Source organism: Diabrotica undecimpunctata, chromosome 5 (genome assembly GCF_040954645.1).
Source record: "Diabrotica undecimpunctata isolate CICGRU chromosome 5, icDiaUnde3, whole genome shotgun sequence".
NCBI classification, from domain to species: Eukaryota; Metazoa; Arthropoda; class Insecta; order Coleoptera; family Chrysomelidae; genus Diabrotica; species Diabrotica undecimpunctata.
The window spans coordinates 138387526-138412814 of NC_092807.1; the positions used below are offsets into that span (position 1 = coordinate 138387526).

The 25289-nt window shown below is 34.6% G+C and overlaps 1 protein-coding gene and 1 long non-coding RNA gene across 2 annotated transcripts in view; one reads left to right on the plus strand and one right to left on the minus strand.

The window, feature by feature from the left end:
• ck (unconventional myosin-VIIa ck) overlaps positions 1 to 25289 on the minus strand; it is a 215250-nt gene that overhangs the window by 69029 nt on the left and 120932 nt on the right. Inside the window, exons 11-17 of the mRNA XM_072532811.1 lie at positions 21694 to 21911; positions 18205 to 18599; positions 17432 to 17583; positions 10209 to 10528; positions 9735 to 10106; positions 8022 to 8361; positions 6034 to 6297 (exon numbers count right to left, since the gene is read on the minus strand). Of these exons, the coding sequence (XP_072388912.1) occupies positions 6034 to 6297; positions 8022 to 8361; positions 9735 to 10106; positions 10209 to 10528; positions 17432 to 17583; positions 18205 to 18599; positions 21694 to 21911 (2061 nt within the window). The remainder of the gene's footprint in view (positions 1 to 6033; positions 6298 to 8021; positions 8362 to 9734; positions 10107 to 10208; positions 10529 to 17431; positions 17584 to 18204; positions 18600 to 21693; positions 21912 to 25289) is intronic.
• LOC140441860 (uncharacterized) lies at positions 1676 to 18544 on the plus strand. Its single transcript, XR_011951042.1, has 3 exons — positions 1676 to 1693; positions 1846 to 2024; positions 18414 to 18544. It is a non-coding gene; the product is annotated as an uncharacterized lncRNA (long non-coding RNA).

Sequence of the window (25289 nt, forward strand, 5' to 3'; positions counted from 1 at the left end):
CTTTTGGTGTCTGACTTTATCGAAGGCCTTCTCAAAATCTATGAAACCTACGTAGAGGTCTTGGTTTACATCCAAACATCTTTGCATTAACACACTCAGACCAAACAAAGCTTCCCGTGTTCCCAGTCCACCTCTGAATCCAAAATGTGTGGCGCTTATGTCCTCTTTTAATTTATTAAATATTCTTTTGTGAATTATTTTTAAAAATACTTTTAGTGTGTGGCTCATCAATGCTATAGTTCTGTGGTCTGAACACTCTCTGTAGACAAAAGTAGAGGAGTGGTGTGGCGTTCTACTCACAGAAACACAAAGAACACGAGAACTCTAGTAAGTCGAAAATAGAAAAATTTATTTATTTAGTTCTAGAAAGAAGTTTACATACGTATGTGATGATATTTTTAATCTTCTCTTTTTATTCTTATTTATATAAATTTGCATTTAATAAAATCAAAATCTTGGCTTGAAATGGAAAGTAACGCTGATAAGGAAAAGATTATTTTTATTTATTTTTTAATTTTTATTTAATGTACTATTTCATGTACTACTCATTGAAATATGAAATAATGTCTTACAATCTGTCTGTACTTTTATATAACTAATATAAACATTTATGGAAAAATCTCAAGGATACTAGAATATATTCCAGAAAAATCCAGAAAAATACTCATTCAGGCCAAGAGGAAAAAACTATAAAAGCTGACCCTGGGTAGATCTAATCAGATTCTGGGCGGTATTAACTTAAGAAGGATAATTGAATCAAGTATTAGTATTAGTCAGACTGAAAAAAACTAATTGCAGCGATTCTTAGTCGTCAACAACAAAAGAAGTAAATTCAAGACGTAGCGAATCGAAAGTCTATGATGCCCTATCAAAATAATGCTTCTTGCAAAAAGAAAACTAAATAACGACGAATAACCGAATGATATTAAAAAAAAACAGCAAAAAAACAGAACAGTGGATGACGTAAATCATTTCTTTCTAAGGTACGCTCAAAGTTTTAAATAGTTTCCATCCACAACGCAAGATTTTATACTCAAACCCGACAAAACCGGACAGAACAAAGTTCCTGAGGCCTATAAGTATGATATCATTTGTTCTGAAGACTAGAAAAACTGGTAGATAGGCATATGGTGTGGTGTATTGGTTGGAAGTCCATTAGATCAGGGATAGTATGAATATGGAGCAGGATTTTCAACGGAAACCAGTACAAAGGTGGAGTACGTTCTGGAAAACCAAAATATGATGCTTTTTGAAATACGCAACGTCACTGGGAGATACAGTGTCAGCACAGATAGCCAGAGGCTGTCCACAGGGAGGGTCTTAGCTTCTCCATTATGGAATCTGGCCATGAATGGATAGCTAGAATCAGCAACGACAGGCGTCATGTCCCGGGCTATGAGGATAATCTGGTCATCTTAGTCCACGACAAATTCAATGGACTATGTTTAAGTTTAATGTACCCTATTAGGCCTCCCTCCTTTGTCCTCTCTATAAAGAGGAAGGCGAGAATGGGTTATTATAGACTGCAAGAAAACCTAAGCAACGTAATAGTTAGATCAGGACATAAATGGAATCAGGAATACCAAATGGATTATGATTTCTGACCATATAGTACCCAGATACGAAAGATATTGAGTAGAGGTACCATACAACTCAGGCTGCAGCGTTATACCTAGTACATAGACTAAAATAGGTAGGTAGGAATAAGAACTAAAATAACAGAATGGTTGTTTGTGTGTATGTAGTTGGAAATATGACTGCGGATTACTAAATCCATTCGTCTGACAGAAGGGTGGCGTGTAGTTATATTCAGTATTTATATAAATCTAAACATTTTTATTCCAGAAGGAGAATATACTTCTGTAGTCCAGCAGAGATGTACGCAATATTGCACTGCACCAAGAGAAATTAACATGAAGCCATAAGGTGCATACTAGACCAGTGTGGGAATGCCGAAAAAAACTGGCAGAATAAAGCAGTGTTGCACTATGGTTCAACAATTTATTAACGAGGGTGATTCATTGGTAAGAACTTAATTGAAAACTATCAACTGTTGGGAAATTTCACAATTTCTGCGGCGACATTATTATATTGCAATAATTATGCAAGAGAAAATAGCAGGAAAAAGGTCCATAGGAAGAAGACGAAACTCCTGGCTAAAGAATCTACGGGAATGGTATAGCTGTAGCAGAATTGTTTCGGTCAGCAGTTTCGAAAATACGTATAGCCCTGATGATCGCCAACCTTCGGAACGAAGATGGCAGTTGAAGAAGAAGAATTATTATATTATTTTTTTAGGATTGAATTATTATTTTATTAGAAATAAAATCCATCGTGATATCTCTGTAGGTATCTTTGTCGTTCTGTATAATTAAATTAAAGCTTTGATGTGAATGAATTTCTTAACAACATCGGTAAAGATCGTATTACCATCGAATTCATACTTGTCATTATATCACATTTTTGTTGATAGTTGAAAATTAAATAATCTGGTATGGTTTAATACCTTAGTGGGAATTACATAGTAGGTAAATAGTCAATCGGCAAACATATTTTAAACATGTTATTTAAAACATGCAAACAGTTTGTGCAATCAGTGTTTAACTTATCGTTGTTGTGATCAGCTGTTAATTTGTGTTCCATTGCTTCGTATAGATAGTTTTTGTGCTCATTTTGTTACTTAGTTTTTTGTTGTGAAGTAAGACAAAATATGAAGTTAAAACTAAGATAATTAGCAGTATAATTAATCAGTTTTTCGTAGAATAAAAATGGATATAACAAATGGTATAAGTACACGACATCCACGTCATAGACCCGTCTCATGAGAGGAAAACCAACTTATCTGCAAGGTATATGATAGACTAAAAAAACACTACCTTCAACGGAAGCTGTTAGTCGCTGTTCTCTTTTAACAGAAGTATCAGTGGCAACCATGGTACAATGAACACAAGGTATATTATTGCGCATGACATTTGACAGCTGACCCAGGTGTGTGACATAGTCAAGAACGCTCGAACCCACGTTACAATGAACACAATAAATACAACAAGAGAACCAGTTTCATTCAATAAATCTTCTGAAGATAGTATTGTAGAACATGACTCTTGTGATATGCATAAAAAGAGTTTGAGTATTTCTATGATACAGAAAAAGTTAACAGATTCAAATCTAAATCCCAAAAGAGCCTGTGATAATATTTTAAAGTTAGGCGAGAAGGTTAGCTTTATCCCAATTGCAAATAAATCATATTCTTTGCCTGGTAGTAAGAATTTGTCATATACAGGTGATCATTCTGAAAATGATGCTACCATATTCAGTAGATGAGTTATTTAAATTATGCAATTAATTGTTTATTTTATTATCTTTTATTGTGTGATATTGGCGATTTTTGTAATTTCAGTAAATTTTAATTATTGTTATTTTCTGACTTTTCTATTCTATTGATGAGTATCTGTCTCATGTATTGTATTGTATTTTTCTATCTTATACTTTTTTGTTGTATTTTGTATCTATCTTATACTTTTTAAATTTCCCACTTTTTTCCTATAAACATATTACAAAAACACCATTAACTATTTAAAGGACACCGACTAAAATCAAGATAAACAATAGTATAGCAGAAATCTTTAAGGTCCATTATCATCTAAAATGTTTAGTATAATATTAGAAAAGGTTATACAGGAAGCAAACATTAATAGAACAGGTCTGATCTACCACAAAAAACATCACTGCTTAGCATTTGCGAACAATTTGGTAATCTTGGCTAGAAGAAAAATAAAGCTAATGTAAACAGTCATGAAACTGAAAGAGAGGTTAGAAACCAAGCTAATGCATATAAATGAAGCAAAACCGAATTATATGGAATGACCAAATAAGCAATTCGTTCGGAGCAGTACATAACAATGATATAACAGCAAAGGTAACACAATATAAATTCGAAGAAGTTAAAAGATTTGAGTACTTAGGAAATGTCTTTACAAGAGAACTTAACTGTGAAGAAGAAATACAGAAAAGAATTCTATCTGGCAACCGCGCTGTATATGCTCTCAATGGGTTGTTAAGAAGCAAAAATATATTTAGATAAAACTAAGGACATACAAGACCGTAATACGGCCAATAGTGATGTATATTTTTATGTAGATACCACTTTCTTGTATCTTTTCAAACATCTGAAATATCGAACTCTGGAGAATAAGTTGATAAACCTGTACCTACGTGTAATAAAAGATAATTAAAACTTGTTTTATAAATAATATCTATGTGACCAAAATAACTGTACCAAAAATCAATAAAATTAAATTAACTTCAAAATATTATTTATGATTAAATATTACAAGGTTACGCAAGTGAACTGTTACCTATTCAAACGACCATAATTTTTTTGTTAGAAATTATTTTTTATTGATTCAAATGACAAAAATGTGTGAAAATAATCAAAATTTCAGAATCCACTCACTTTAGCTCGATGTGGCCACCTTTTGCCTTGATTATGGCCTTCAAACGATCAAAAAACGAGCTGCATGCTGCACAAATTTGATCTTCCGGTATTTTGACCCATTCACGTTGAATTGCTTTCTTTAGCGCCTCCATACTGGCATATTTTTTAGTCCTCACCTTGCTCTCCAAAATGGACCAGATGGAATAGTCCATCGGATTTGCGTCTGGCGAATTCGAAAGCCATTGTGTGGATGAAATGAAGTGTGGAACATGGTTTTTTAACCATTCTTGGTTCACACTAGCTTTATGAGACGGTGCCGAGTCTTGTTGGATCATCCATGGTCTACAACCGAAATGTTTGCGTGCCCACGGCTCCAAAGCAGCTTCTAAAACATTTTCCCGATAATAAGTTGCATTGACTTTGACACCAGATTCAATAAAAACGATTGGAGAGCGTCCATCGGCGGTTACAGCTGGCCATACCATTACTTGATTTGGGAAATTACTTCGAGTGGCCGTTCGTAAGCTTAAACTTTCGTAGGTGCGTTCGGTCAAGTAAACACGATCATTTTGAGAGTTTATGAACTGCTCAATAGGGAAATTTTTCTCATCAGAGAACACTATGTTCGGAAATTCGCCACGTTCGCGCAGGCGTAACAACTCCTTTGCTCTTTCAAGCCGAACTTTTTTTGCTTTGGTATAAGATTGTGTGCTTTTTGGAACTTGTAAGGCTTGACCTTGAGCTCCTTTTTCAATATTCGTTGCATGCTTCGCTGGGATATTTTCAGTTATTTGGCAATACTACCAGTATCATTACAACGAGTTATGGTGCGATACACAAACATTTTATTCACTTTGAGGTGTTTGAGCTGACGAACAATAGCTGGTTGTAATTTTCCAGCCAAATATAATGCAATCACACTATTACGTTTAAATTCCATTGCGAATAACTTTTGTTGTATGTATAAAACTTAAGTGTAAGAAGGGCTATTAAAATGTTGTAAACCGATATTATTTTGGTTTTCTTATTAGGTAAAGGCGTATTTGTATATCATGTTACATCTATGTGTGACCCTACCCAATTTCTTGTTGAAATATAGTACGAGTTACAGGTCACTGCGAAGTATTACATTGCAGGCAGCAAACCCTTTTTGGAAACTGTCAAGTAGCTCTGAAAACATGGTACCAATCCACTAGACTTGTACAAGCCATGGTGGAACTGGAGAATAATTTTTGATTTTGTGCTGCGAATCCAATCCCCAAAATTCGGCACCAAAGGCAGATGCACATATTTTTCATAAGTATATCCTACCTAGGCCGCTTATAATAGTTTTTTAATATTTTCTAATACACAAAAAATACTTTCTAATTATTTACACTTGGTTAAAGTATTTTTATCTATTATATTATTATATTTACAAATTCGATTAAATAATTCACGTCATTATAATTTCGAATAAAATTTTTTATATAATTATCATATTACCAAATGGTTTTTAATAATATACATTATTCCTTTTGGCCTACGTTTTTTGAGTACAAACACATCTGATATTATATACTGCTATTATAATTTTATAAATCATAAAAACTCACCTTCAACTGAAAACAACTGCAAAATGTCGGCAGGGGGTTTGGACATACACGGCAACACATAAACAGTCTCTGCTGGAAAGTCACCCTTTTCCTGCGTTCTCTCGCACCTTCCTACACACCATCCGGAGTTTAAAACAGTCTCACCAGTACTATCTTCTTCCAAAATTATTAGATCTCCTTTCATAAACGTCAGGAAACTCGATCCTTCTCCTGGCGCCTTGTAATCTTGCAAAGCTATCACAAATTTTGATCGCTTTTTCAATCCTGTAATAAAAAAAGAACATATTTGTAATAATATGCATAATACATTGTATTATGCATATTATTAAATAAATCAACTATATACAGCTCCTGCTCAATTTATTAGACTCACTTAGCAAATTCTAGTTTTCTGTATTTTATAATCAATTATTATAATTAGCCACAAGTAAGAAACAAAGCAAATGATAGTAGTAACCTTTTTGTATATTAATTGAACAAAAAACAACGTAAATTATAACAATATTTTACAATTAACATTAATATTTTGTTAAGCCACCATTGACTTGTGCAGCCACCCTACTAGGTATGCTGTTTATGCATTTTCCTGAGATTTCTTTTAAATTTTCAGTGTGATTCCAATGGAAAATGATTCTTTCTATCAACTGGACCTTGTTGGTAATTATTTCCTTGGCTAACTCTCTTTTTAGACACTTTAGACATTTTCAATGGGGTTCATGTCTAGTGAGTTGCCGGGCTATGGTAAGGGCGGAAATTCTTGTTCTAAGAAAAATTTTTTAGTACTTTTAGCCATATTGCAAGGTGCTTCATCCTGTATAAATGTCTTATGGCTGTTACCAAACCACTCGTTCACTTGTGGAACCAATCTTGTCTGCAAAACCCTTTTGCAAAACGTCCTATACCTTTGCCACCATATCAATATCAATACCGACCATATCAATACTGAGGTGGGATGTTTAATTGTATTAATTACACACCCCTTTTTATATTTGTCCCCTGAACGTCTTCGGACAGGGCCTTGTCATTCAAAATTTGAAATGTGGCTTCATCGCTGAAGTAAACTTGTGAATGTGAATAACAATTATAAAGTGCGAAAATAAAATGTTTTTTAATAATTTACCTTACGCCAATCATCAATAAACCAGTCTTTATCGATCTTGGCCCAAGCTAAGCGTTTTTGAGCATTTGTGGTGTTAGTTTTGGCTTCTTAACAGGCCTACAACATTTGAAGCCCATGCCATACAAATTTCGGCGTACAGTGGCTACCGATACTCAGCATTCTGTTTCTTCCAACTTATTTCTTATATCTCTATGGGTGGCCCTTTTGTGTGTTACAGCTAAATTTTTTAAAGTTCGTTGCGCCCTGGGAGTGACTGAAGTTTTTTTTGCCACACTGGCCCTTCCGAACTGACGTCGCAGGTCGCTTCTCTTTGAGTTTTTGACTCAATCTTCTCATTGACGACTAGAATATACCACATTTTCGTGCTATCTCTCTCTGACTAAGTGCTGTATTCTCTAATAGAGCAATAATGGACGAGATTTTCTCAACACAAAGATCTTAAAATTTACCCATCTAATAATTCCAATCCAAGATTAATCGCCTTGTTTTATGATTAAGAATTAACCAAAATCAAAATTAACACTATTATGTAATAATGTCAATACTTATTAGTGCAAATTTTAAATAAACTGACCACAAATCTATGTTTTAAGTAAGAAAAAACTCAAAATGTAAAACAATTTGTTAGGCCACACTTTGAGCACATTCTACTGGCATCTGTAAATTTTTGACAATTCTAAGATAAATTCATACCATTTTCTACGTAACTATGTACCCAATAGTTATGCAACCCATTTAACACCTTAGTATCCAAGTGAACATACTTTCAGTGTGATTGAAATCAAAAAATCTGAAATTTTTATGGTTAAATCTAATAAATTGAGCAGGGAATATAGAGATACTATTTAATAATTTATACTTTTTTTACCTTCCAAGAAATAAACAACCAGATCCCTTATGTCCTCTGCGTTCGGACTTTGGAAAGTAAACTCCTCCCCCCTAACAGTGTTCAGACTAAAAGTTTGAGTAAACACTTTGTTCGTTTTTTGACTTGACACTGTCGTGATTTCGGGAAAAGAAAGTTCCAGTAAAACTTGTTCCTGATCATCGACAACGTAAACTCCAGTCCAGTTGACCGCAATAATAACATCGTTCTTCGGAAGGTTTGGGCCTGAATTCCGATACGCTTCGTAGAATCTTGAAAACAGTAAAGGCCACTTGAATTTTGCGTAGCTAACCACGTCTTCTTTCACTCGTAGCGATGGAACCTGAAATGGAGACATAAATTAATGAAATCTGATAAAAAATATACACAAATAGTCCATAACATATAGGGTGGAAAGTCCAAGAAATGAACATAAAGCAGATACATCTTAAAACAATTAATAGACAAAAATTATATCAAATATTGCATAGCTTTAACATCCCCCAAAAATACATCCGACTAGTAAAAGCAACAACAGACTCGTCAACAGCAACTGTCAGAGTACAAAATGAGCTCACTGAGAACTTTTCAATAGTCAAAGGATTAAAACGAGAAGACGGGCTGGCACCGACACTGTTCAATCTGACCCTTGAATATGTGATAAGACAGCTGAACATAGGAAGAGGTAATCTCCAACAAATAAATCAATACAGATTGCCACCTATGCCGATGATATCAGCATCATGTCTCTAGAACAGAAGAGGCGACAGAAATTTATTCACAATTCAAAATAGGAGCAGAAGAGACCAGACTAGAAATAAATATTCAAAAGACAAAAAAACTAACACAGGCAAGAGATAGGGGAAACAGACGAACAGTTGAATTAGAGGACGATATTTAAACTGTAGAAAGTTTCACATATCTGGGAGTTACATTAAACACGGAAGGAATAGAAGAACCAGAAATTCAAAAGGGAACAAAGCTTACTTTGGTATGGTATGTTATGGATGAGAGCCATGGGTTATGACAGAAGACACATAACAAAAGCTGGAAGTTTTTTAAAGAAAAGTCCTAAGAAAGATATTTGGACCTATTAACGAAAACGGAGTGTGGAGATTCAGGTACAACCATGAACTTTACCAACTGTTTAAAGAGGCACCGATCTAAGAACTAGTTAAACTTAAGAGACTTCGATGGTCTGGTCATGTAGTGAGAATGGATACTGAAATATTGTCAAAAAGAGCCCTAGATAGTAAAATGCAGGGCGCAAGGACAAAAGGAAGGCCACGGAAAAGGTGGGAGGATGAAGTGGCAGTGGACGCGCAAAATTTGCTAGACGTGAGAACCAGGAGATGATCGGCGCGGGACCAGCGAGGTTGGGGGAATAGTATTGATGAGGCCAAGACTAGATTCGGCTGTAGCGCCATATATTCTTTTTTTCTTCATGCTGGGTATAGTTAGGCAGAACCGCAATATACAACTAGAAATGATAATGCACGTGAATTATTTTCACGCAGTATCCACCGTTGCCATAGCAACGTTTTTAGGCCAAATCGTATTTAAAAACTCGCTTATTTCAATACCTACGAAAATGTTTGTAAAAGAAAATATGTCTGAAGCTGAAGAAAATATGTCTTTAGACTTTGTTTTAAATTTTTTTTTGAAAGTCCAAATAACAATTTTATTTCAAAAGTTTGTATTGGATATTTTACTTACCTTTTCTTTTACGTAGTAACTTTTCTTATAAGCTTGAACAACAAGCGCTGCCCATCTATCCACCGCTTTTTCTACACCAGTCAAGCAGTAATCTGGAATATAATTTGGCAAAAGTGTCAACAGTCTCTCCACGTTCATGTCACTAATATATTCTATGTAGTATTGTTGGGCTGCTATCATGGCTAGATCTTCTTCTTTATCACATCGGTACTCCCCAAATTTGACTCCACGGACAACTTGTTGGTATATCAAGTTAGTTGCGACTTGGTCTTCGGTAGGTTCATGCCACGGAGCAAAAATCTCCTTGCGAAAGAATAATCGCCATGGGGCATTGCGTTCTTGAGCACCTTGTTCTTTCGCATATTGTTCACACTGAAAACATGAAAATTGTATATTAGTCCCTGTAAGTATCCAAAGCAAACTTATTCTGAATTTAATATATTTTTAATAAAATTTTTCTGTTTTGATATTTACCTGTGATATAGCATCCATAACATGATCTCCTCCGCTACCTAGAGAAGACACTTTATCGAACAAGGCAATGTATAACGAAAATCCAAACTGGTCCTTTAATCCTATTTTATCTGATAACTGGTTGCAGAGTTCGCGGGCGGTCGTAGCCGAATCTGCTAGTAAAGTTTTCGTATTTCCATCCATAAACGTGATAGGTAACATTATAGGCTTTTTTGACTTGGTTGCTTGAAGTTCTAGCCAACTCGGTGGTTGGTTTCTAGTGCCGTTGTTGAAAGTTCGTTTAAGGCGGTCCTCGCAATATGGAGCATAACCTGGCGGACCTGTGGAGAAAGTTATCGTTGTATTAGAAACGAATCATAACAATACTATAAGAAAGTAAGGACTGGCTAGGATGACTAAAGCTACAGATTAAGAATATGAGATTAATGTTGACATTAGGAACTTTGAATAAATGAATGAATGCAAATAAGCTAATTCCCGCATTACAAAGTTAGCATAGTTGTTGTATAAATAATCAGAAGAAATGAGAGTGGATACAAAACTAAAAAAGAAACAAAATAAAAAGCAAAAAGATAATACCATCAAGCTTTCTAGTAAATAATAAATGTTGCAGTTCAATATTGGGATTCACTCCTTTTCAACATGAATTCCATAACATTACAATAAGAAACATCTACTTTCTAACCGAAGTAGCGGACGAATTGGCGGCGATCAACTTAATGACAAGCTCCAGGGGGTACGTTAAAATAAATAGAAAAAAAGACGCAGATATAGTTATGGGAGATGCATGATAAATTATGAAAATAGTAGATTTAGGTCTTTGGAAAATCTACTTCACATATTAATAGCAACAACGGTATACGATTGGCACAATTGGAAGTGGCCATCAAATCCAGAGGAGTAAGTATATATGTGTTTCCCTAACAAACATATTCATACAGATACATGGAAAATACAAAGTACTAATCAATTTAATCAAATAAACTATGTACTAATATCTATTCTAAATTCATCTCAACAAAAATTCTATCACCTCAACAAAAACATATCCAGGCGCAGATGTCTTCTTTTTAGGGAGAGGGAAGTACTTTTTAGTTTACAAGTTCTAATGCCAGAGAGCCAGGGATGCCAACTGCGATGTGTATGCATGTTTAATTGATTTCGAGAAAGCATTTGATAAAGTCCCACATGAGAAACTAATCGATATCCTAAAAACATAAGGACTCGATGGTAAGGATATAAGACTGATCTCAAACTTATATCCCCAACAAAAAGCAACAGTACGATTAGAAAATGAACTGCCGAGATCTTCACAGTCGAAAAAGGAGTTAGACAGGGTTGCATATTGTCACCGGCATTATTTAACATATACTCTGAAAACATCTTTAGGGAGGCCTTGAACGAATCAGAAGATGGGACTGCTGTAAATGGCCAACTTATAAACAATATTAGATATGCAGACGATATAGTGTCGCTGGCAGATAGTGTGCAGGGACTCCAAAGGATTATTGATAACGTTGTAGAAGCATGTAACAAATACGGCCTAAAACTTAATTGCAAGAAGACAAAAATAATGATCATTAGTAAGAATCAGTGGCGGTTCCTTCGTAAGTGCACATGTGCACGTGCACTCCCACAATAATTATTTTCATACAAACATTTATATAAATATTTAAAATTTATTATTCCATAAATAATATTTTTAATCAACTAATTAACCGTAACTGAAATCAGAAATTACAGATCCGCAGCTTATGAGTAATAGGTAACATTTAGTTATTTTTATTCTATTTAGACATGCGGAAACTTCACGGGTTCGAGACATGAGACACAATCTCCAGAGCACTGCTCAGCTAAAAATTAATTTTCATTGGCCCAATACCACCGACCGCACTTCTCACTTCCCCGCAATAGCCTAGCGTTGTAGCTGGCCTGGTGTGCACAAATCGATTGTGATCGGTGATCCTAAATCCTATTGTCATTGTAACTTGTACGGACGGCAAATACACATTTAAATTTTGCGGTGTTAGTGTTGCTTATCAAGTTTCAAACAATTTAAGAATGGAGAGCGTGAATGTTAGCGTGGATTATTTAAAATCAATTAAATTTTCTTCACTATTATTTCTTAAATTAAAAGTGCCGGTCGTCCTAAACCAAATTTGTTAATTTCGAAGGTAACAAAATGCAAAAGTCGGGATTATAAACGATCATTTAAAATTGAGATTTATGAAAAAACTGACTGGTTGTGTGGGTGTGCTACTACCAATACTCTTTACTGTTTTCCGTGTTTACTATTTGGAGATAAGGAATCAGAATGGACAAAATATGGCATTAAAGACTTAGTTCATTTATCCGAAAAAATTAAAAAGCATCAACATTCAAAGTCACACATATCTGCTAAATTAGGTTTCAATTTATTAGGTAAACAAGATATTCGGCAACAACTAAATAGTGCATACCGATTAAATATTGCAAAACATAATGAACAAATAAAAAATAATAGGTACGTCTTATCAAAAATTATAAACTGTGTCAAATTTTGTGGTGCTTTTGAACTTGCTCTCCGCGGCCATGATGAAAGAAAGGATTCAATAACCACTGGTATATTTAGAGGTCTCATAAATTTTTCCGCCGAATTGGATTTAGCTCTCAAAGACCATTTGCAGCAAGCTACTGTGTTTAAAGGAACGTCAAAAGACATTCAAAATGATTTACTCGATTGTATGCTTTCAGTGTGTCAGGCACATATCAAAAAAGAAATTGCTGCTTCAAAATTTGTTTCCATTGTGAGTGATGAAACAAGTGACATTTCAAATATTTTTCAAATGGTTATAGTTTATCGTTACACTTTACAAAACGGGACCCCTGTTGAAAGATTTTGGACTTTTTTAAAACCAAATAACCACGATGCTGTTTCCTTAGCTGGCTGCATAGAAGAATGTTTAAGTTGTGTTTTATCAAGTTCCGATAAGTTAATTTCTCAAAGCTATGACGGAGCAAGTGTTATGAGTGGCGTTCATGGGGGTGTGCAAAAACTCATTCAGGATAAATTTAGATATGCCAATTATATACATTGTTATGCGCATTGTTAAGGTTATTGAATGATAATAAATTTGTATTTTGGTTGAAAGTTTTTCATCGTGTTATGCCCCACGTTGACATACTATATTCACAAATACAAAAAACTGCTACTGATTCCGTAATCGTAAAACGATGCCTGACTACATTTGAAGAAAATATACAAAAAGAAAGAGACAATATTCACACTATAAGAGAAACCGAGTTAACAGACATTGACGATAGTCAATCCAGGAAGAGACGGAAGAAAGATGACAGAAATTCTTATGTCTCCACAATTATTCAAGCTAAGGAAGTTTGCGATACTATACTATCTGAAATTAAAAGAACGTTTTTGTTTACAGGACATTTGGAAATAGCAAAATTATTTTCAGTGGACAATTTTGAAATATACACCTCAAATTTTCCTACATTGACATTGGAATCAGCAATTAACAATCATCCCTTTTTAAATAAAAACAAATTAAGGACTGAATTGGAAATTGTTTATAGAAGATCCGATTTTAAAGAACTTTCCGGAGCAGTTCACTTACTTAAATTTTTGATTGAAAATAATTTGCAAGAAGATTTTTCTGAAATTAATTTAATTCTTCAAGTACTTGTTACGATGCCAATGACAACAGCAGAAGCAGAACGATGTTTCTCTACATTGAAACGTATCAAAACTTTCCTTAGAAGTACTATGGGCCAGGATCGACTAACTGCACTCGCCATGTTATCAATTGAAAAAAAAATGATTCAAGAAATTCCAAATTTTAATGAATTGGTTATTGAAGAATTTATCTCAAAAAAAGACAGGCGACTTGATTTTCAATACAAAACTTGCTTGTAACATTTAAAAACTAAATTATAATTTTAAGTTTAATAAAATACATTATTTATTGTAGTTTCTTAATAAGATCCTTTGATTTTTACAATTTGACGACACTCAAAAAACTTTTGTTTACGGAAATAGGGCTGAAGCGGAGGCCTATGGTGTTATCTATTTTTATATGATATATATAATATGTGTGCACCCCCAATACTTTACACCAGGCGCCGCCACTGGTAAGAATATCAACATAAACGCCCAAATTACAATAGGCGATACATCGTTAGAAAGAGTGGAAAAATATGCTATTTGGGCTGCAATATTAAGGATACTTGGGATCACAGCAAATAATAAATCATATTAAAAAAGCCAGAAGCTCTTTCAATAGCCTTAGGAAGATTCTCTGCAGCTTATCTTTATATATGCAATATACGCATAAGAATTCTTAGATGTTACGTCTTTAGTGTCCTCCTCTATGAAGTAGAAAGCTGGAGCCTTACACAAGATGCAATAAAACGATTAGAGACATTTGAAATGTAAACGCAGACACGCTACCGACGTATGTTCAGGGTCTCATATATACACCACACAAGTAACATAACTATTCTCCAGAGGCTAAGAAAAGACAAAGAAATTATTAACACCATAAAAAACAGAAAATTGGCTTACTTCGACCACATCATGCGTAATGATAAATACCGACTTCTACAGTTGATCTACAAGGCAAGATTGAGGGTAAGAGAGGCCCTGGACGTAGACATATATCCTGGCTGGCCAATCTTAAGAAGTGGACTGGTCTAACGTTAACTGATCTATTTCAAGCTGCTGTCAATAGAATAAGATAGCTCAATGTGGTTACCAACATCTCTAGAAGATAGGCACATTTAGAAGAAGACTAATATCTAACATATGACGCACTGCAATAACAGACGTTATAATTCTATAGAGACACACAGGAGAAAAGAAAAATTTACGGAAAACATATTAAGTAATAGAAATGGATATGTATACCATACACCTTAGAGGAAACTAACTAAGACATCAAACTATGGGAGACAAAAGCAATGAAGTGCGACATGAATTGTGAGACAAAAGAACTCACAAAATACAAAAACAAATATAAGACGAATATAAGAAAAGTCTTTGATAAATGATTTTTGCATATAAAAAATGTATCGCTTAAAACCTTAATAGAGAGAAAGAATTCAGAGCATTATATAAGAAAGTTAACATTAACAGAAAATAATTTAAAGCAACCATAAGTCAATGCAAAAGGATACTTAATATAAAGGAAGAAGAAGAAAACCTAAAAGACTTAGAAGATGAGGTACGGGGAACAGGCGAGAGGAAAGAGGAACCGCCAACGATTCTTGAAGTTAAAGCTACAGTTAAAAAACTAGCCAGAAACAAACAAATCACCCGGAATAGATAATCTCCCAGCTGAACTATATAAAAAAGGTGGCCATAATACCATTATGGCATTGAAGCAGCTTATAAAAGAAATATGGACATAGAAATCCCTCCCTAATGATAGGAATATTGGGATAATTTGCACCATACACAAAAAAGGAGATATCTTTGAATACTCTAACCACAGAGGAATTACACTTCTAAATGCAGCATATAAAAAATTTTCCACAATACTATGTCACCATATACAGAACGAATAGTAGGAAAATACCAGGCTGGTTTCAGAGGTGGTAAATCTACAATTCATCAGATTGCAACCCTGAAACAAATTTTGGAAAAAACACTGGAATATGACATTGATACTCATCACATATTTATAAACTACAAAGCAGCCAACGACTCTGTGAATAGAAGAGAAATGTTCAAAGCAATGGAAGAGCTAGGAATACCACATCAGTTGGTAAATTTAACAAAACTAACTCTTGAAAAAGTTGAATGTAGTGTACTAATTTAGGGAGAACTGTGTGATCCTTTAAAAACAAATAATGGGCTGCGCCAGGAGACCCTCTCTCTTGTATACTGTTCGATCTGGCTCTGGAAAAAGTAATACGTATGTCACAAATCACAACCACTGGTTCAATATATAATGAATCAGTGCAAATCCTGGCCTATGCTGATGATATCAATATTATTGGGAGAACGGAAAACGCTCTCCGAGAGGTGTATGTAGCATTAAAAGAATCAGCTACAAAAATGGGTTTAATAATAAACACCAACAAAATGAAGTATATGAAAATAAGCACGCAACCACAAATCCTACGACCACTCGTTATAGAAAATGACGTCATCGAAGCAGTGAACGAATTTGTATACCTGATGCTACAGGTGCTACTAACAGATGCTATTTTGGGCTCAATCTCCTCCTTAAATCCAAAATTATATCGAGAAATACAAGAATAAAACAATAATACGCCCAGTCCTAACATATTGTTAAGAGACCTGGACTCTAAAAAAAAAATAATGAAAACATGTTAGAATGTTTCAAAAGAAAAGTACTGCAGCGAATCTATGAAGCAGTGAATGACAATGGAGTGTGAAGAAGACGATACAACTTCGAACTTTATAGAATATACCAGGAACCTGTTATCGTAAAACATGTTAAGATAGGACATCTGAGATGGATAGGACATGTAATGCGGATGGAATAAAATGACCCAGCTACAAAAACGCTCCTTGATAGACCCATTGGTCAGAGAAGAAGAGGAAAACCTAGAAAAAGGTTCCTTGATAACATCGATGAAGACATGAGAAATATGGGAATACGTGTTTGGCGGAGAAATGCGATTGATAGGGACGACTGGAGATAAATTCTTGAGGAGGTTAGGACCCACGCAGGGTTGTAAAGCCAGAACGATGATGAATGTATCGCTTAAAGATACTGATAAGAATACCCCAAAAAAGTTTCGAGTGGCACAAATCATTAAACCAACCAGTCCAAGAAGTCATTGAAGCTACATTTAGTCTGAAATAAAACTCGACAGAATTACTTAAAAAGAGCGAAAAATACACGGTGGATTAGAATAATTGTTGTGAAAAGAAGTCATATACTTAGACGCAATAGTAAACCAAAGACGAATGCCTACCACAGTAGCCGGTAACTACAAAAATATAATATGGAACTCGTTAAAAGTAACCAAGATTAAACAGAAAATATATCAAAAGTGTAGGCGAGACGTGAGTGCCTTAGCAATAAACATAAATTATACAACAGTGAAGTAAATTTCATAAAATTCAATGTATCTAACTATATTAACAAAATTGCAGAAGTAGAACTATTTTAAATTTGATTTTTATATTAAATATTAAATAGTAACTAATTTTTCGTCTAAATAGGAAAGTTCTATGTAATTTCAAATATTCTTACCTTCTCTGATGAATGCTCTTAAATAACTAACAAACTTTTCCGACGGCGCGAAACATCCAACACAAAGTGAAAGAAGAATCCATCCTCTCGCATGTGACGATTTAGAAGGATTATTAGTCAGTTGTTTACAAATTTGACAGTATATTTCATCTCTGAAACGAAAATTTAAATTATTACTTAATTATATTATTAGGTAATTAATATATTATTTTTATGGTAAGCATATTCACTTTCTACTTGCACATTAATAGAATTTATTGAATTTTTCATATAACAGTTGTTCTTGGCATATAACAAATATGACTATTAATTTTTTAAACAACTGGCGGCTACTTTGACTAGAAATTCATATTAGCATAGTTAATTATTTACACCATACATAAAATTTTAGATTTTTAGAGTTTTTGTTAATGACATTGCGTCATCTGACTATAGTATAAGATCCCACTGCAGGATCACTACGTTCATAACGTAATTAATCAAGCTCACATTTTTACATACATTTAAAATTAGAAGAACACAATTAGAATGTTTTTTTTTATACCAAATTAAAGCTAATTTTTTTTTATACGATAATATAAGTTTGCATGAGAAAAAATGGTCGCAAAATAGGGTTGCCAGCTGTTAAAATCGCGAATTATCAAAGATAAAGTAAAATAGAATTAGGGAGCATCGACACCGGTTTGACAAGTGATAATATGCATATTATTATATATCTATCGACGCATGCTTTAAAAACTCACACAACTGATACTTCAAAATTAAAAAATTACCTGAGTTCTGCTCTGAGTATACCGTGTCCAATTATAAAATGTAATTTTTCCAAATTACTAGTCGGCCTGGTCTCTAGCCACGATTGATAACTATCGGCAGTGTACTCCTCATCTTGAAGCTTCTTCCTAACGTCTTCACCTAATTTATTTTTTCTTTTTAACGTCAACGATACCAATTTATTTCTAATAGATCTTGGTTTTTGTTTTAGGTAAGAATCTGGATCTAAACCCATTAGTTGAGCTTCTTGGAACTCTTTACTACGAATGAAGTTTCGACCTAGAGTAGCTGTTACTTTCGACATGACCGATGTATTATCTCTGTCCATAGTATGGTAACGTGGTTCTGGAAGATCGCCGGTAAAACGCAGAATCGTTATCCATAATGCTTGAGCGGCCTGAAATTAAAAAATAAATGTTATTAATGTTTGCTTTTTTTTGTATTGTGAAAAATGTCTATTAGAACATTTCAAGATCTAAAACCACATTTTGGTACAAGCGTTAAAAGTTTCGAGAATATTTATCAACATCTCCGTCTAGGAAGTGCCTGTTTGGTTTCGGTTTGTTGACATAAATTCCTGTTAAGTGGATTCCCACCAAGTTCGTAATAATCTCATCATATTTTTGAAATTAGTCCATAATATTTTCGTTCATGAGATGCTCATCTGTGATTATTTTGCTGAAATCCACTGTCTTCTTTTTGCTATCAATTTTACCATGTCGTTGGTTTGGCACTTTTTGCTTACATGAGTTTTTTTCTCTGTCATTTGGCGTGCATAGCACATCTTAATATTCTCTTTGCAAGTGATATTTCGACTAATTCTCTGCTCCATATATATGTAAATATTTTTTGCGCGTATTTTTGGTAAATTATAGGGTTGCAGCATATAAAAAAATGCTTGTATTTGGCGATTAGATGTTTAAGATGTTCCGATATTGCAGCATTTGTCTTCTTACTTTATCTTAAGAAGAACCCATGTTTGTTATCTTTTACACACACCTAGGTTTATTTATTTGCCCTATGGCATAAATTAAGGCAAATGCAAACTTTACATGAAAATGAAAATAATATAAATAATAAAATATATTTATTAAACGTTGATGTCAAGATAACGTATCCAGTTTATTGCTTCAGATGATGCTTCAAGGAACAATGTCACTACGTAGACATCGATAGCTCTGAGAGGATATTCGGAAGTAATCTGTTGTATGGTTCGATAATAATGATAATAGTGTATAGCACTTTTGCCGGGGAGATCCTTTCGTATTGTTCTGACGCCAATTGCATCTTTAACCCTGTTTCAGGTAACTAATCTCGATGAACGCTAGCCCAGGGACCCGACGGTTTTACGAGTCCTCCGAAATACTGTGATGGCTCGTATCACTTTTAGAAATGAAAATGTCGTTTTTAGTGCCCAGAATCGAATTCGAACGTTCCGGCTTAAAATGCCAAAATCTTGGCACCAGAGCTGCAACCGCGTCTCTATGATTAGAGAATGAAACTTATTCCACTTTGCTAGGATGTCAGTACATCTACCTCATCCGGTACGGATTTTATTTAAAGGCATCCATGTCTTACGGTTCAAATTAAATTCTGCAACAAATTGACTAGGATGGAGGTTGAACGTGTAGTTATATATGAATGTGTGGGTTTGCGCTTTGTTAATATCTATTTTTCCGATATTTGTTTTTCTCAAAGTCGTCTGATTTTAGGTACCTGGGAATTAGCAGCGGCGGGTTTCTAAATTTTATCCCATTTTTTTCTAAGTAGAGAAACTAAAGACGTACACCAGAGTCATCGCTGAACATCGTAGCTGGAGATTTCCAAGTTGCCCCACAAAGCTTTTGAATAGTGAGAATATAAATCGGAAATCGAATTCAGGATTTGGCCCAAATCTGTGTTTTCAAAACGTTGCTAAACAAAGACGACGAATGTCCCGAGATGCACTGGTAAGGGGATTTATACGAGGGTGGATTGATATAAAACTAGCCTTTGATAGAAAAACAAGTTTTTTGGAATTAAATCGATTTATTTTTCAACATAGTCCCTTCTTTTAGCTCGATACACTTAGTAAGACGATGTTCCAATTTTTTTATCACAACCGAATAGTACTTGTGCTCGAGCTTTTCAAAATAGGCCGAAGTTTTAGCGACGACATTTGTTGCGAAACGGCGTTCTCCGAGCCTTTTTTTTAGGTTTGGAAACAGGAAAAAATCGCTGGCGGCAAGATCTGGAGAATACGGTGAGTGTTTAACCAATTCATAGCCCAATTCGTTTAATTTTGCGTAGTACTCACCATTGATTGTTTTTCCTTTTTCCAAGTAGTCGATGATGCCCTTCGCATCCCAGAAAACAGTCGCCATCACTTTGCCGGCCGAATGTGCACTCTTTGCCTTCTTCGGCGGCCCTTTGCAGCGTTTCCGCCACTGTTTCGACTGTTCTTTGGTTTCCGGTGTGTAATAATGCACCCAGGTTTCATCAACGGTGATAAATCGGCGAAAAAAATCCTTCGGATCGCGCCGTATCATCGCCAAAAGTGTCTCCGAAGTGGTCGCATGTTTTTGCATTTGATCGATTGTCAGCAAACGCGGCACCCATCGCGCGGATAGCTTTTTCATGTCCAAATGATGGTGAATGATATTGTCTACGCGTTCGTAGGAAATGTTTAAGACCTCTATTAACCGATCAGGTTAATAGAGGTCTTAAAGAGTCAGGTCTTAAAGGTCATTTGGCCACCCGGGACGATCATCATCAAAAACATTCGTACGACCACGAACAAATTCAGCTTTCCAAAATTTACTGTTGCTAACGAAGGTGCAACCTCACCATAAATTTCGTCCAGGTCCGCTTTGATTTGCACATTCGTTTTACCCTTTTTGTGGAGGAACTTATTCACCGAACGATTACCGACTTTTTCCATTTCTCTGAAAACACAAAATTTGCTTGACCTAACCAAACTAATTGTTTTTAAAACTTAAAATTTTGACAGACGTCATGTCATGAATGGCAAATGTCAACACCGAAACCAATTCGGTATCAAGTAGCGCCATCTATCAAAGGCTAGTTTAATATCAATCTAACCTCGTAATTTGTATCCACTTAATATCCAGAAGAGATTGGACGAACACCACCGGAAATAGCAGCCCAGAATGTAAACGAATTTGCCATAATTGTCACCAACCTCAATAGAGATGCCACATAGGAGAAGGTTGCAGATACATACTAAACGCCCGAAACAAACAATTTTAAAACTTACAAGGGAACTAAGTTCCTACAGCTGGCTGTATACCATGTATCATAAAAAACTTATTTAAAAATCCTTTATAAAAGGTATATAATTAATTATATTCCTTTTATAAAGGATTTTTAAATAAATTTTTTTATTTTAAAACCCTTAAAATGTATCATTGTAGTTATATTTCATCGTCAAATTTTAAACATACTTTTTTATGATTTTAAAATAAGAAATTAAGAAATAAGAGTATTCTTACCAGTTGATCCCCTTGGGTGTGCAAAGGTAGTAGCGGATGTTTCAGAGGTTTTCTAGAATACTGATGACCAACATTGCCTTGAAAATATGTAGCTGCGAATTTTTGGAATTTAAATTCACTAAGATCTTCTTCGTCATCTGAGGCTGTTGTAAGAGGACTAATTATTTCATTTTCTGCTGGCCTGGATGGCAGGTCGTTAAACACTGAAGTTTCTCTACCTAAAAATACAATAATGTAATTATGTCAAATATTTTTAATTTGGTAATATCTTAATATTCTTGTGGCATCTTAAAGCAATTACTATTTTAATGGAAATAAGCCACAATTGAAGTTTAAAATAAGTTTATTGACGTTTTAATTTTCACTTCGGAAATGGTTCTCAAAATATAAACATTAATAAATTCAATAATTTTTTTTTTGAAAAAAAAAAAAAACAATTAACAGTCTTCAGACACCCGAATCCGTGATTCTAAGTTTTCGATGATATTAAATGTTTGCTGCTCAATTTTGTGTGTCTACTCACTTTCATACGATTTTGGAATGTCTACGTCGTTCTCATCGAGCCATTCAATATCGTGGTGCTCTAAATTTTGAATATTGCACATCAGTTCATTAGCACGACGATCAGCGACTCTTATTGATCTAACTTTGATATCAGTGCGCGTGTTAACTTTTTTATGGATCTTCTAAATATTACGATTTAATGTTTTGATGGAAGCATAATAAAGGCCACACGTTTTGCATGTTCAACTTCATATCTTCATTTTGAAGCATTTAAGCTTAGAGCTAAATTGTCTGGAAGATTAAGAAATTGTCCTCCATCATCCAAAACCAAGTTATCAACTGTTTGTTTTATTTTTACCGGTGGAGGAAGAAACTTGTTGTCTAGTAATCTAAATAGTCTACTTCTTAGACTTCAGCTAATACATTTCCTGCAACTCGAAATCGGATCTTTCTAAATGTTCATTAATTGTAACGCCACGTTCATTTTGTTTAATTGAACCATAAATATAATTTGTGGTTGGTAATATAATATGTGTAAAAAGTAAATATCTGTTGCTGATGCATCTAGACTACCCCCATGTCATCAAATACAAGCAAAGCGAAGACCCTGCTTGCCCTATAGTGCTTACATAATACTTGAACATCCCCAGTGCTGATTAGAGTTGAAGAATGATCAGAGGAGAATTCAAGATAAGAGTTTGCCAACACGCAAATTTTGGGAATTCCAAAGTCAAAATGATCAAGGATTTTAGTTCTGTCGGTTGGCCAATAGGTTGGTTCACCTGTTGATATGAAATCAAGACTTTTGTTTTCTGCTGCTTTTAATAGTTGACTACCTTTAAGTGTTATTAATCTAGAGTCCCATTGTGTATGCTTGGCATTATAATCACCAGCCGCAATAAATCTGTTGCCAAGTGTAGTAAGCAGATGCTCATATTGTTCGCTAGTTGGTAAGAGCCTTGGTGGGCTATATATTGCAGAAACTGTGAGTTAACTATGCTCGTCCTCTATGCTTATATTGTTTACTTGTATGTGATCTTTTGAATATTGGTTTTGTTTGTGATGCTTGATTGTCGACTTAATAATAAATGCGGTTCCTCCTTGTGCCGTCTTATCTAGATGATTCGTTTAGTAGTTAATTTAGTTCGAATGTTTAAAATAGCTTCAATATGTAAAATGGGTTTCAGAAACATGCTAGATATCTATATTATGGTTAATAATGAATACTTTTACTTCTGATGCATGTTTTGCTAGCCTTTTAACATTCCATATAGCCATTTTAAGCAACTTAGTTATTTTGGTAATTTTATCACGACAGTGCTAAGAAGATTTAGTATTGTTCCCATCTATTCCATAAGAATTTTTAACATGTTTTTAAGTTCAGCTATATCATTCGAATTTTGAACTTTTAATAATTCTGTTATTTAATATTTCTTGTAGCTGATTTCTTGTTATCTGAGCATAATTAATACCGGATGGTAAGTGTCCATAATTTATATGAGGTGTAGGAGAACTTTGTTTTGGTCTAAGGGTCGGATATTGTTTTTTTTTGCAATTCTTTGTAGACAGAACAACCTTTGAAATTTACAGGATGGTTACCCTCGCAAAATATGCATTTTATATTGGCTGTCCTTTCTTTACGTGAAAATAGCTCATTTGAATGGTCTCCTGTGCATTTAACGTATCTCGGTCTATGGTACCAGTATTTCTTTGTGCGCCCATAACGTTGGCATTTTGTACACTGTACTATTTCTCTTTTATGGTTTAGGGGCTCAATATTTATAAGAAAGTTAAGTAGGTATTCTAAGTTGCACATTTCTTTATTATTATTAGCATAACGAAATAATGGTGATAAAAGATTGCCATAATCTTCCATAGTTAAGTAACTATGAAGCATCCGAGTTCCATCGTAATATTCTTCAAATCAATATGATAATTCCTAGGAAAACTAAACATATGTACAAAGTAAAACTTAGTTTGCTCTGCCACTAATAATAGAATTTAGGATGCTGAATACTTTTGTAGGATAATCAATAGTAAAGTATGAACCAAGGAAGTTAAAGACGCTGTAAACAAACTAGCCAGAAACAAATCACCCGGAATAGATAATCTCCCAGCGGAATTATATAAAGAAGGTGGCCACGATATCATAATAGCCCTACAGCAGCTTATAAAAGAAATATGGATACAGAAGTCCCTTCCCAATGATTGGAATATTGGAATACTTTGCACCATACACAAAAAGGGTGATATCTTTGAATGCTCTAACTATCGAGGAATTACGCTCCTAAATGCAGCGTATAAAATATTCTCCAATATACTATGCCATCGTATGGCACCATATGCAGAGCGAATAATAGGACAATACCAGGCTGGTTTCAGAGGTGGTAAATCAACAATTCATCAGATTTCAACCCTAAGACAAATTCTAGAGAAAACACTGGAATACGGTGTAGACACGCACCACATATTTATAGACTACAAGGCAGCCTACGACTCTGTAAATAGAAGAGAATTGTTTAGAGCAATGATAGACCTAGGAGTACCAAATCAGTTGGTAAGTTTAACCAAACTAACCCTTGAAAAAGTTGAATGCAAAGTACGAATCCAGGGGGAACTCTCTGAACCTTTTAAAACAAATAACGGGCTACGTCAGGGAGACCCACTCTCCTGTATACTATTCAATCTAGCTCTGGAAAAAGTAATACGTACGTCACAAATCACAACTACCGGTTCAATATATAACAAATCTGTGCAAATCTTAGCATATGCTGATGATATCAATATTGTTGGGAGAACGGAAAACGCAGCACGAGAGGCGTACGTAGCATTAAAGGAAGCGGCTACAAAAATGGGTTTAATAATAAACACCAACAAAACAAAATACATGAAAATAGGTACGCAACCACAAACACTACGGCCACTTATTATAGAAAATGACGTCATCGAAGCAGTTAACGAATTTGTATACCTGGGAACGCTCGTCAATACTGAAAATGACACTACCGCAGAGATAAACCGCAGAATTTGCACGGCTAATAGATGCTATTTTGGGCTTAATCTCCTTTTTAAATCTACAGTTATATCAAGAA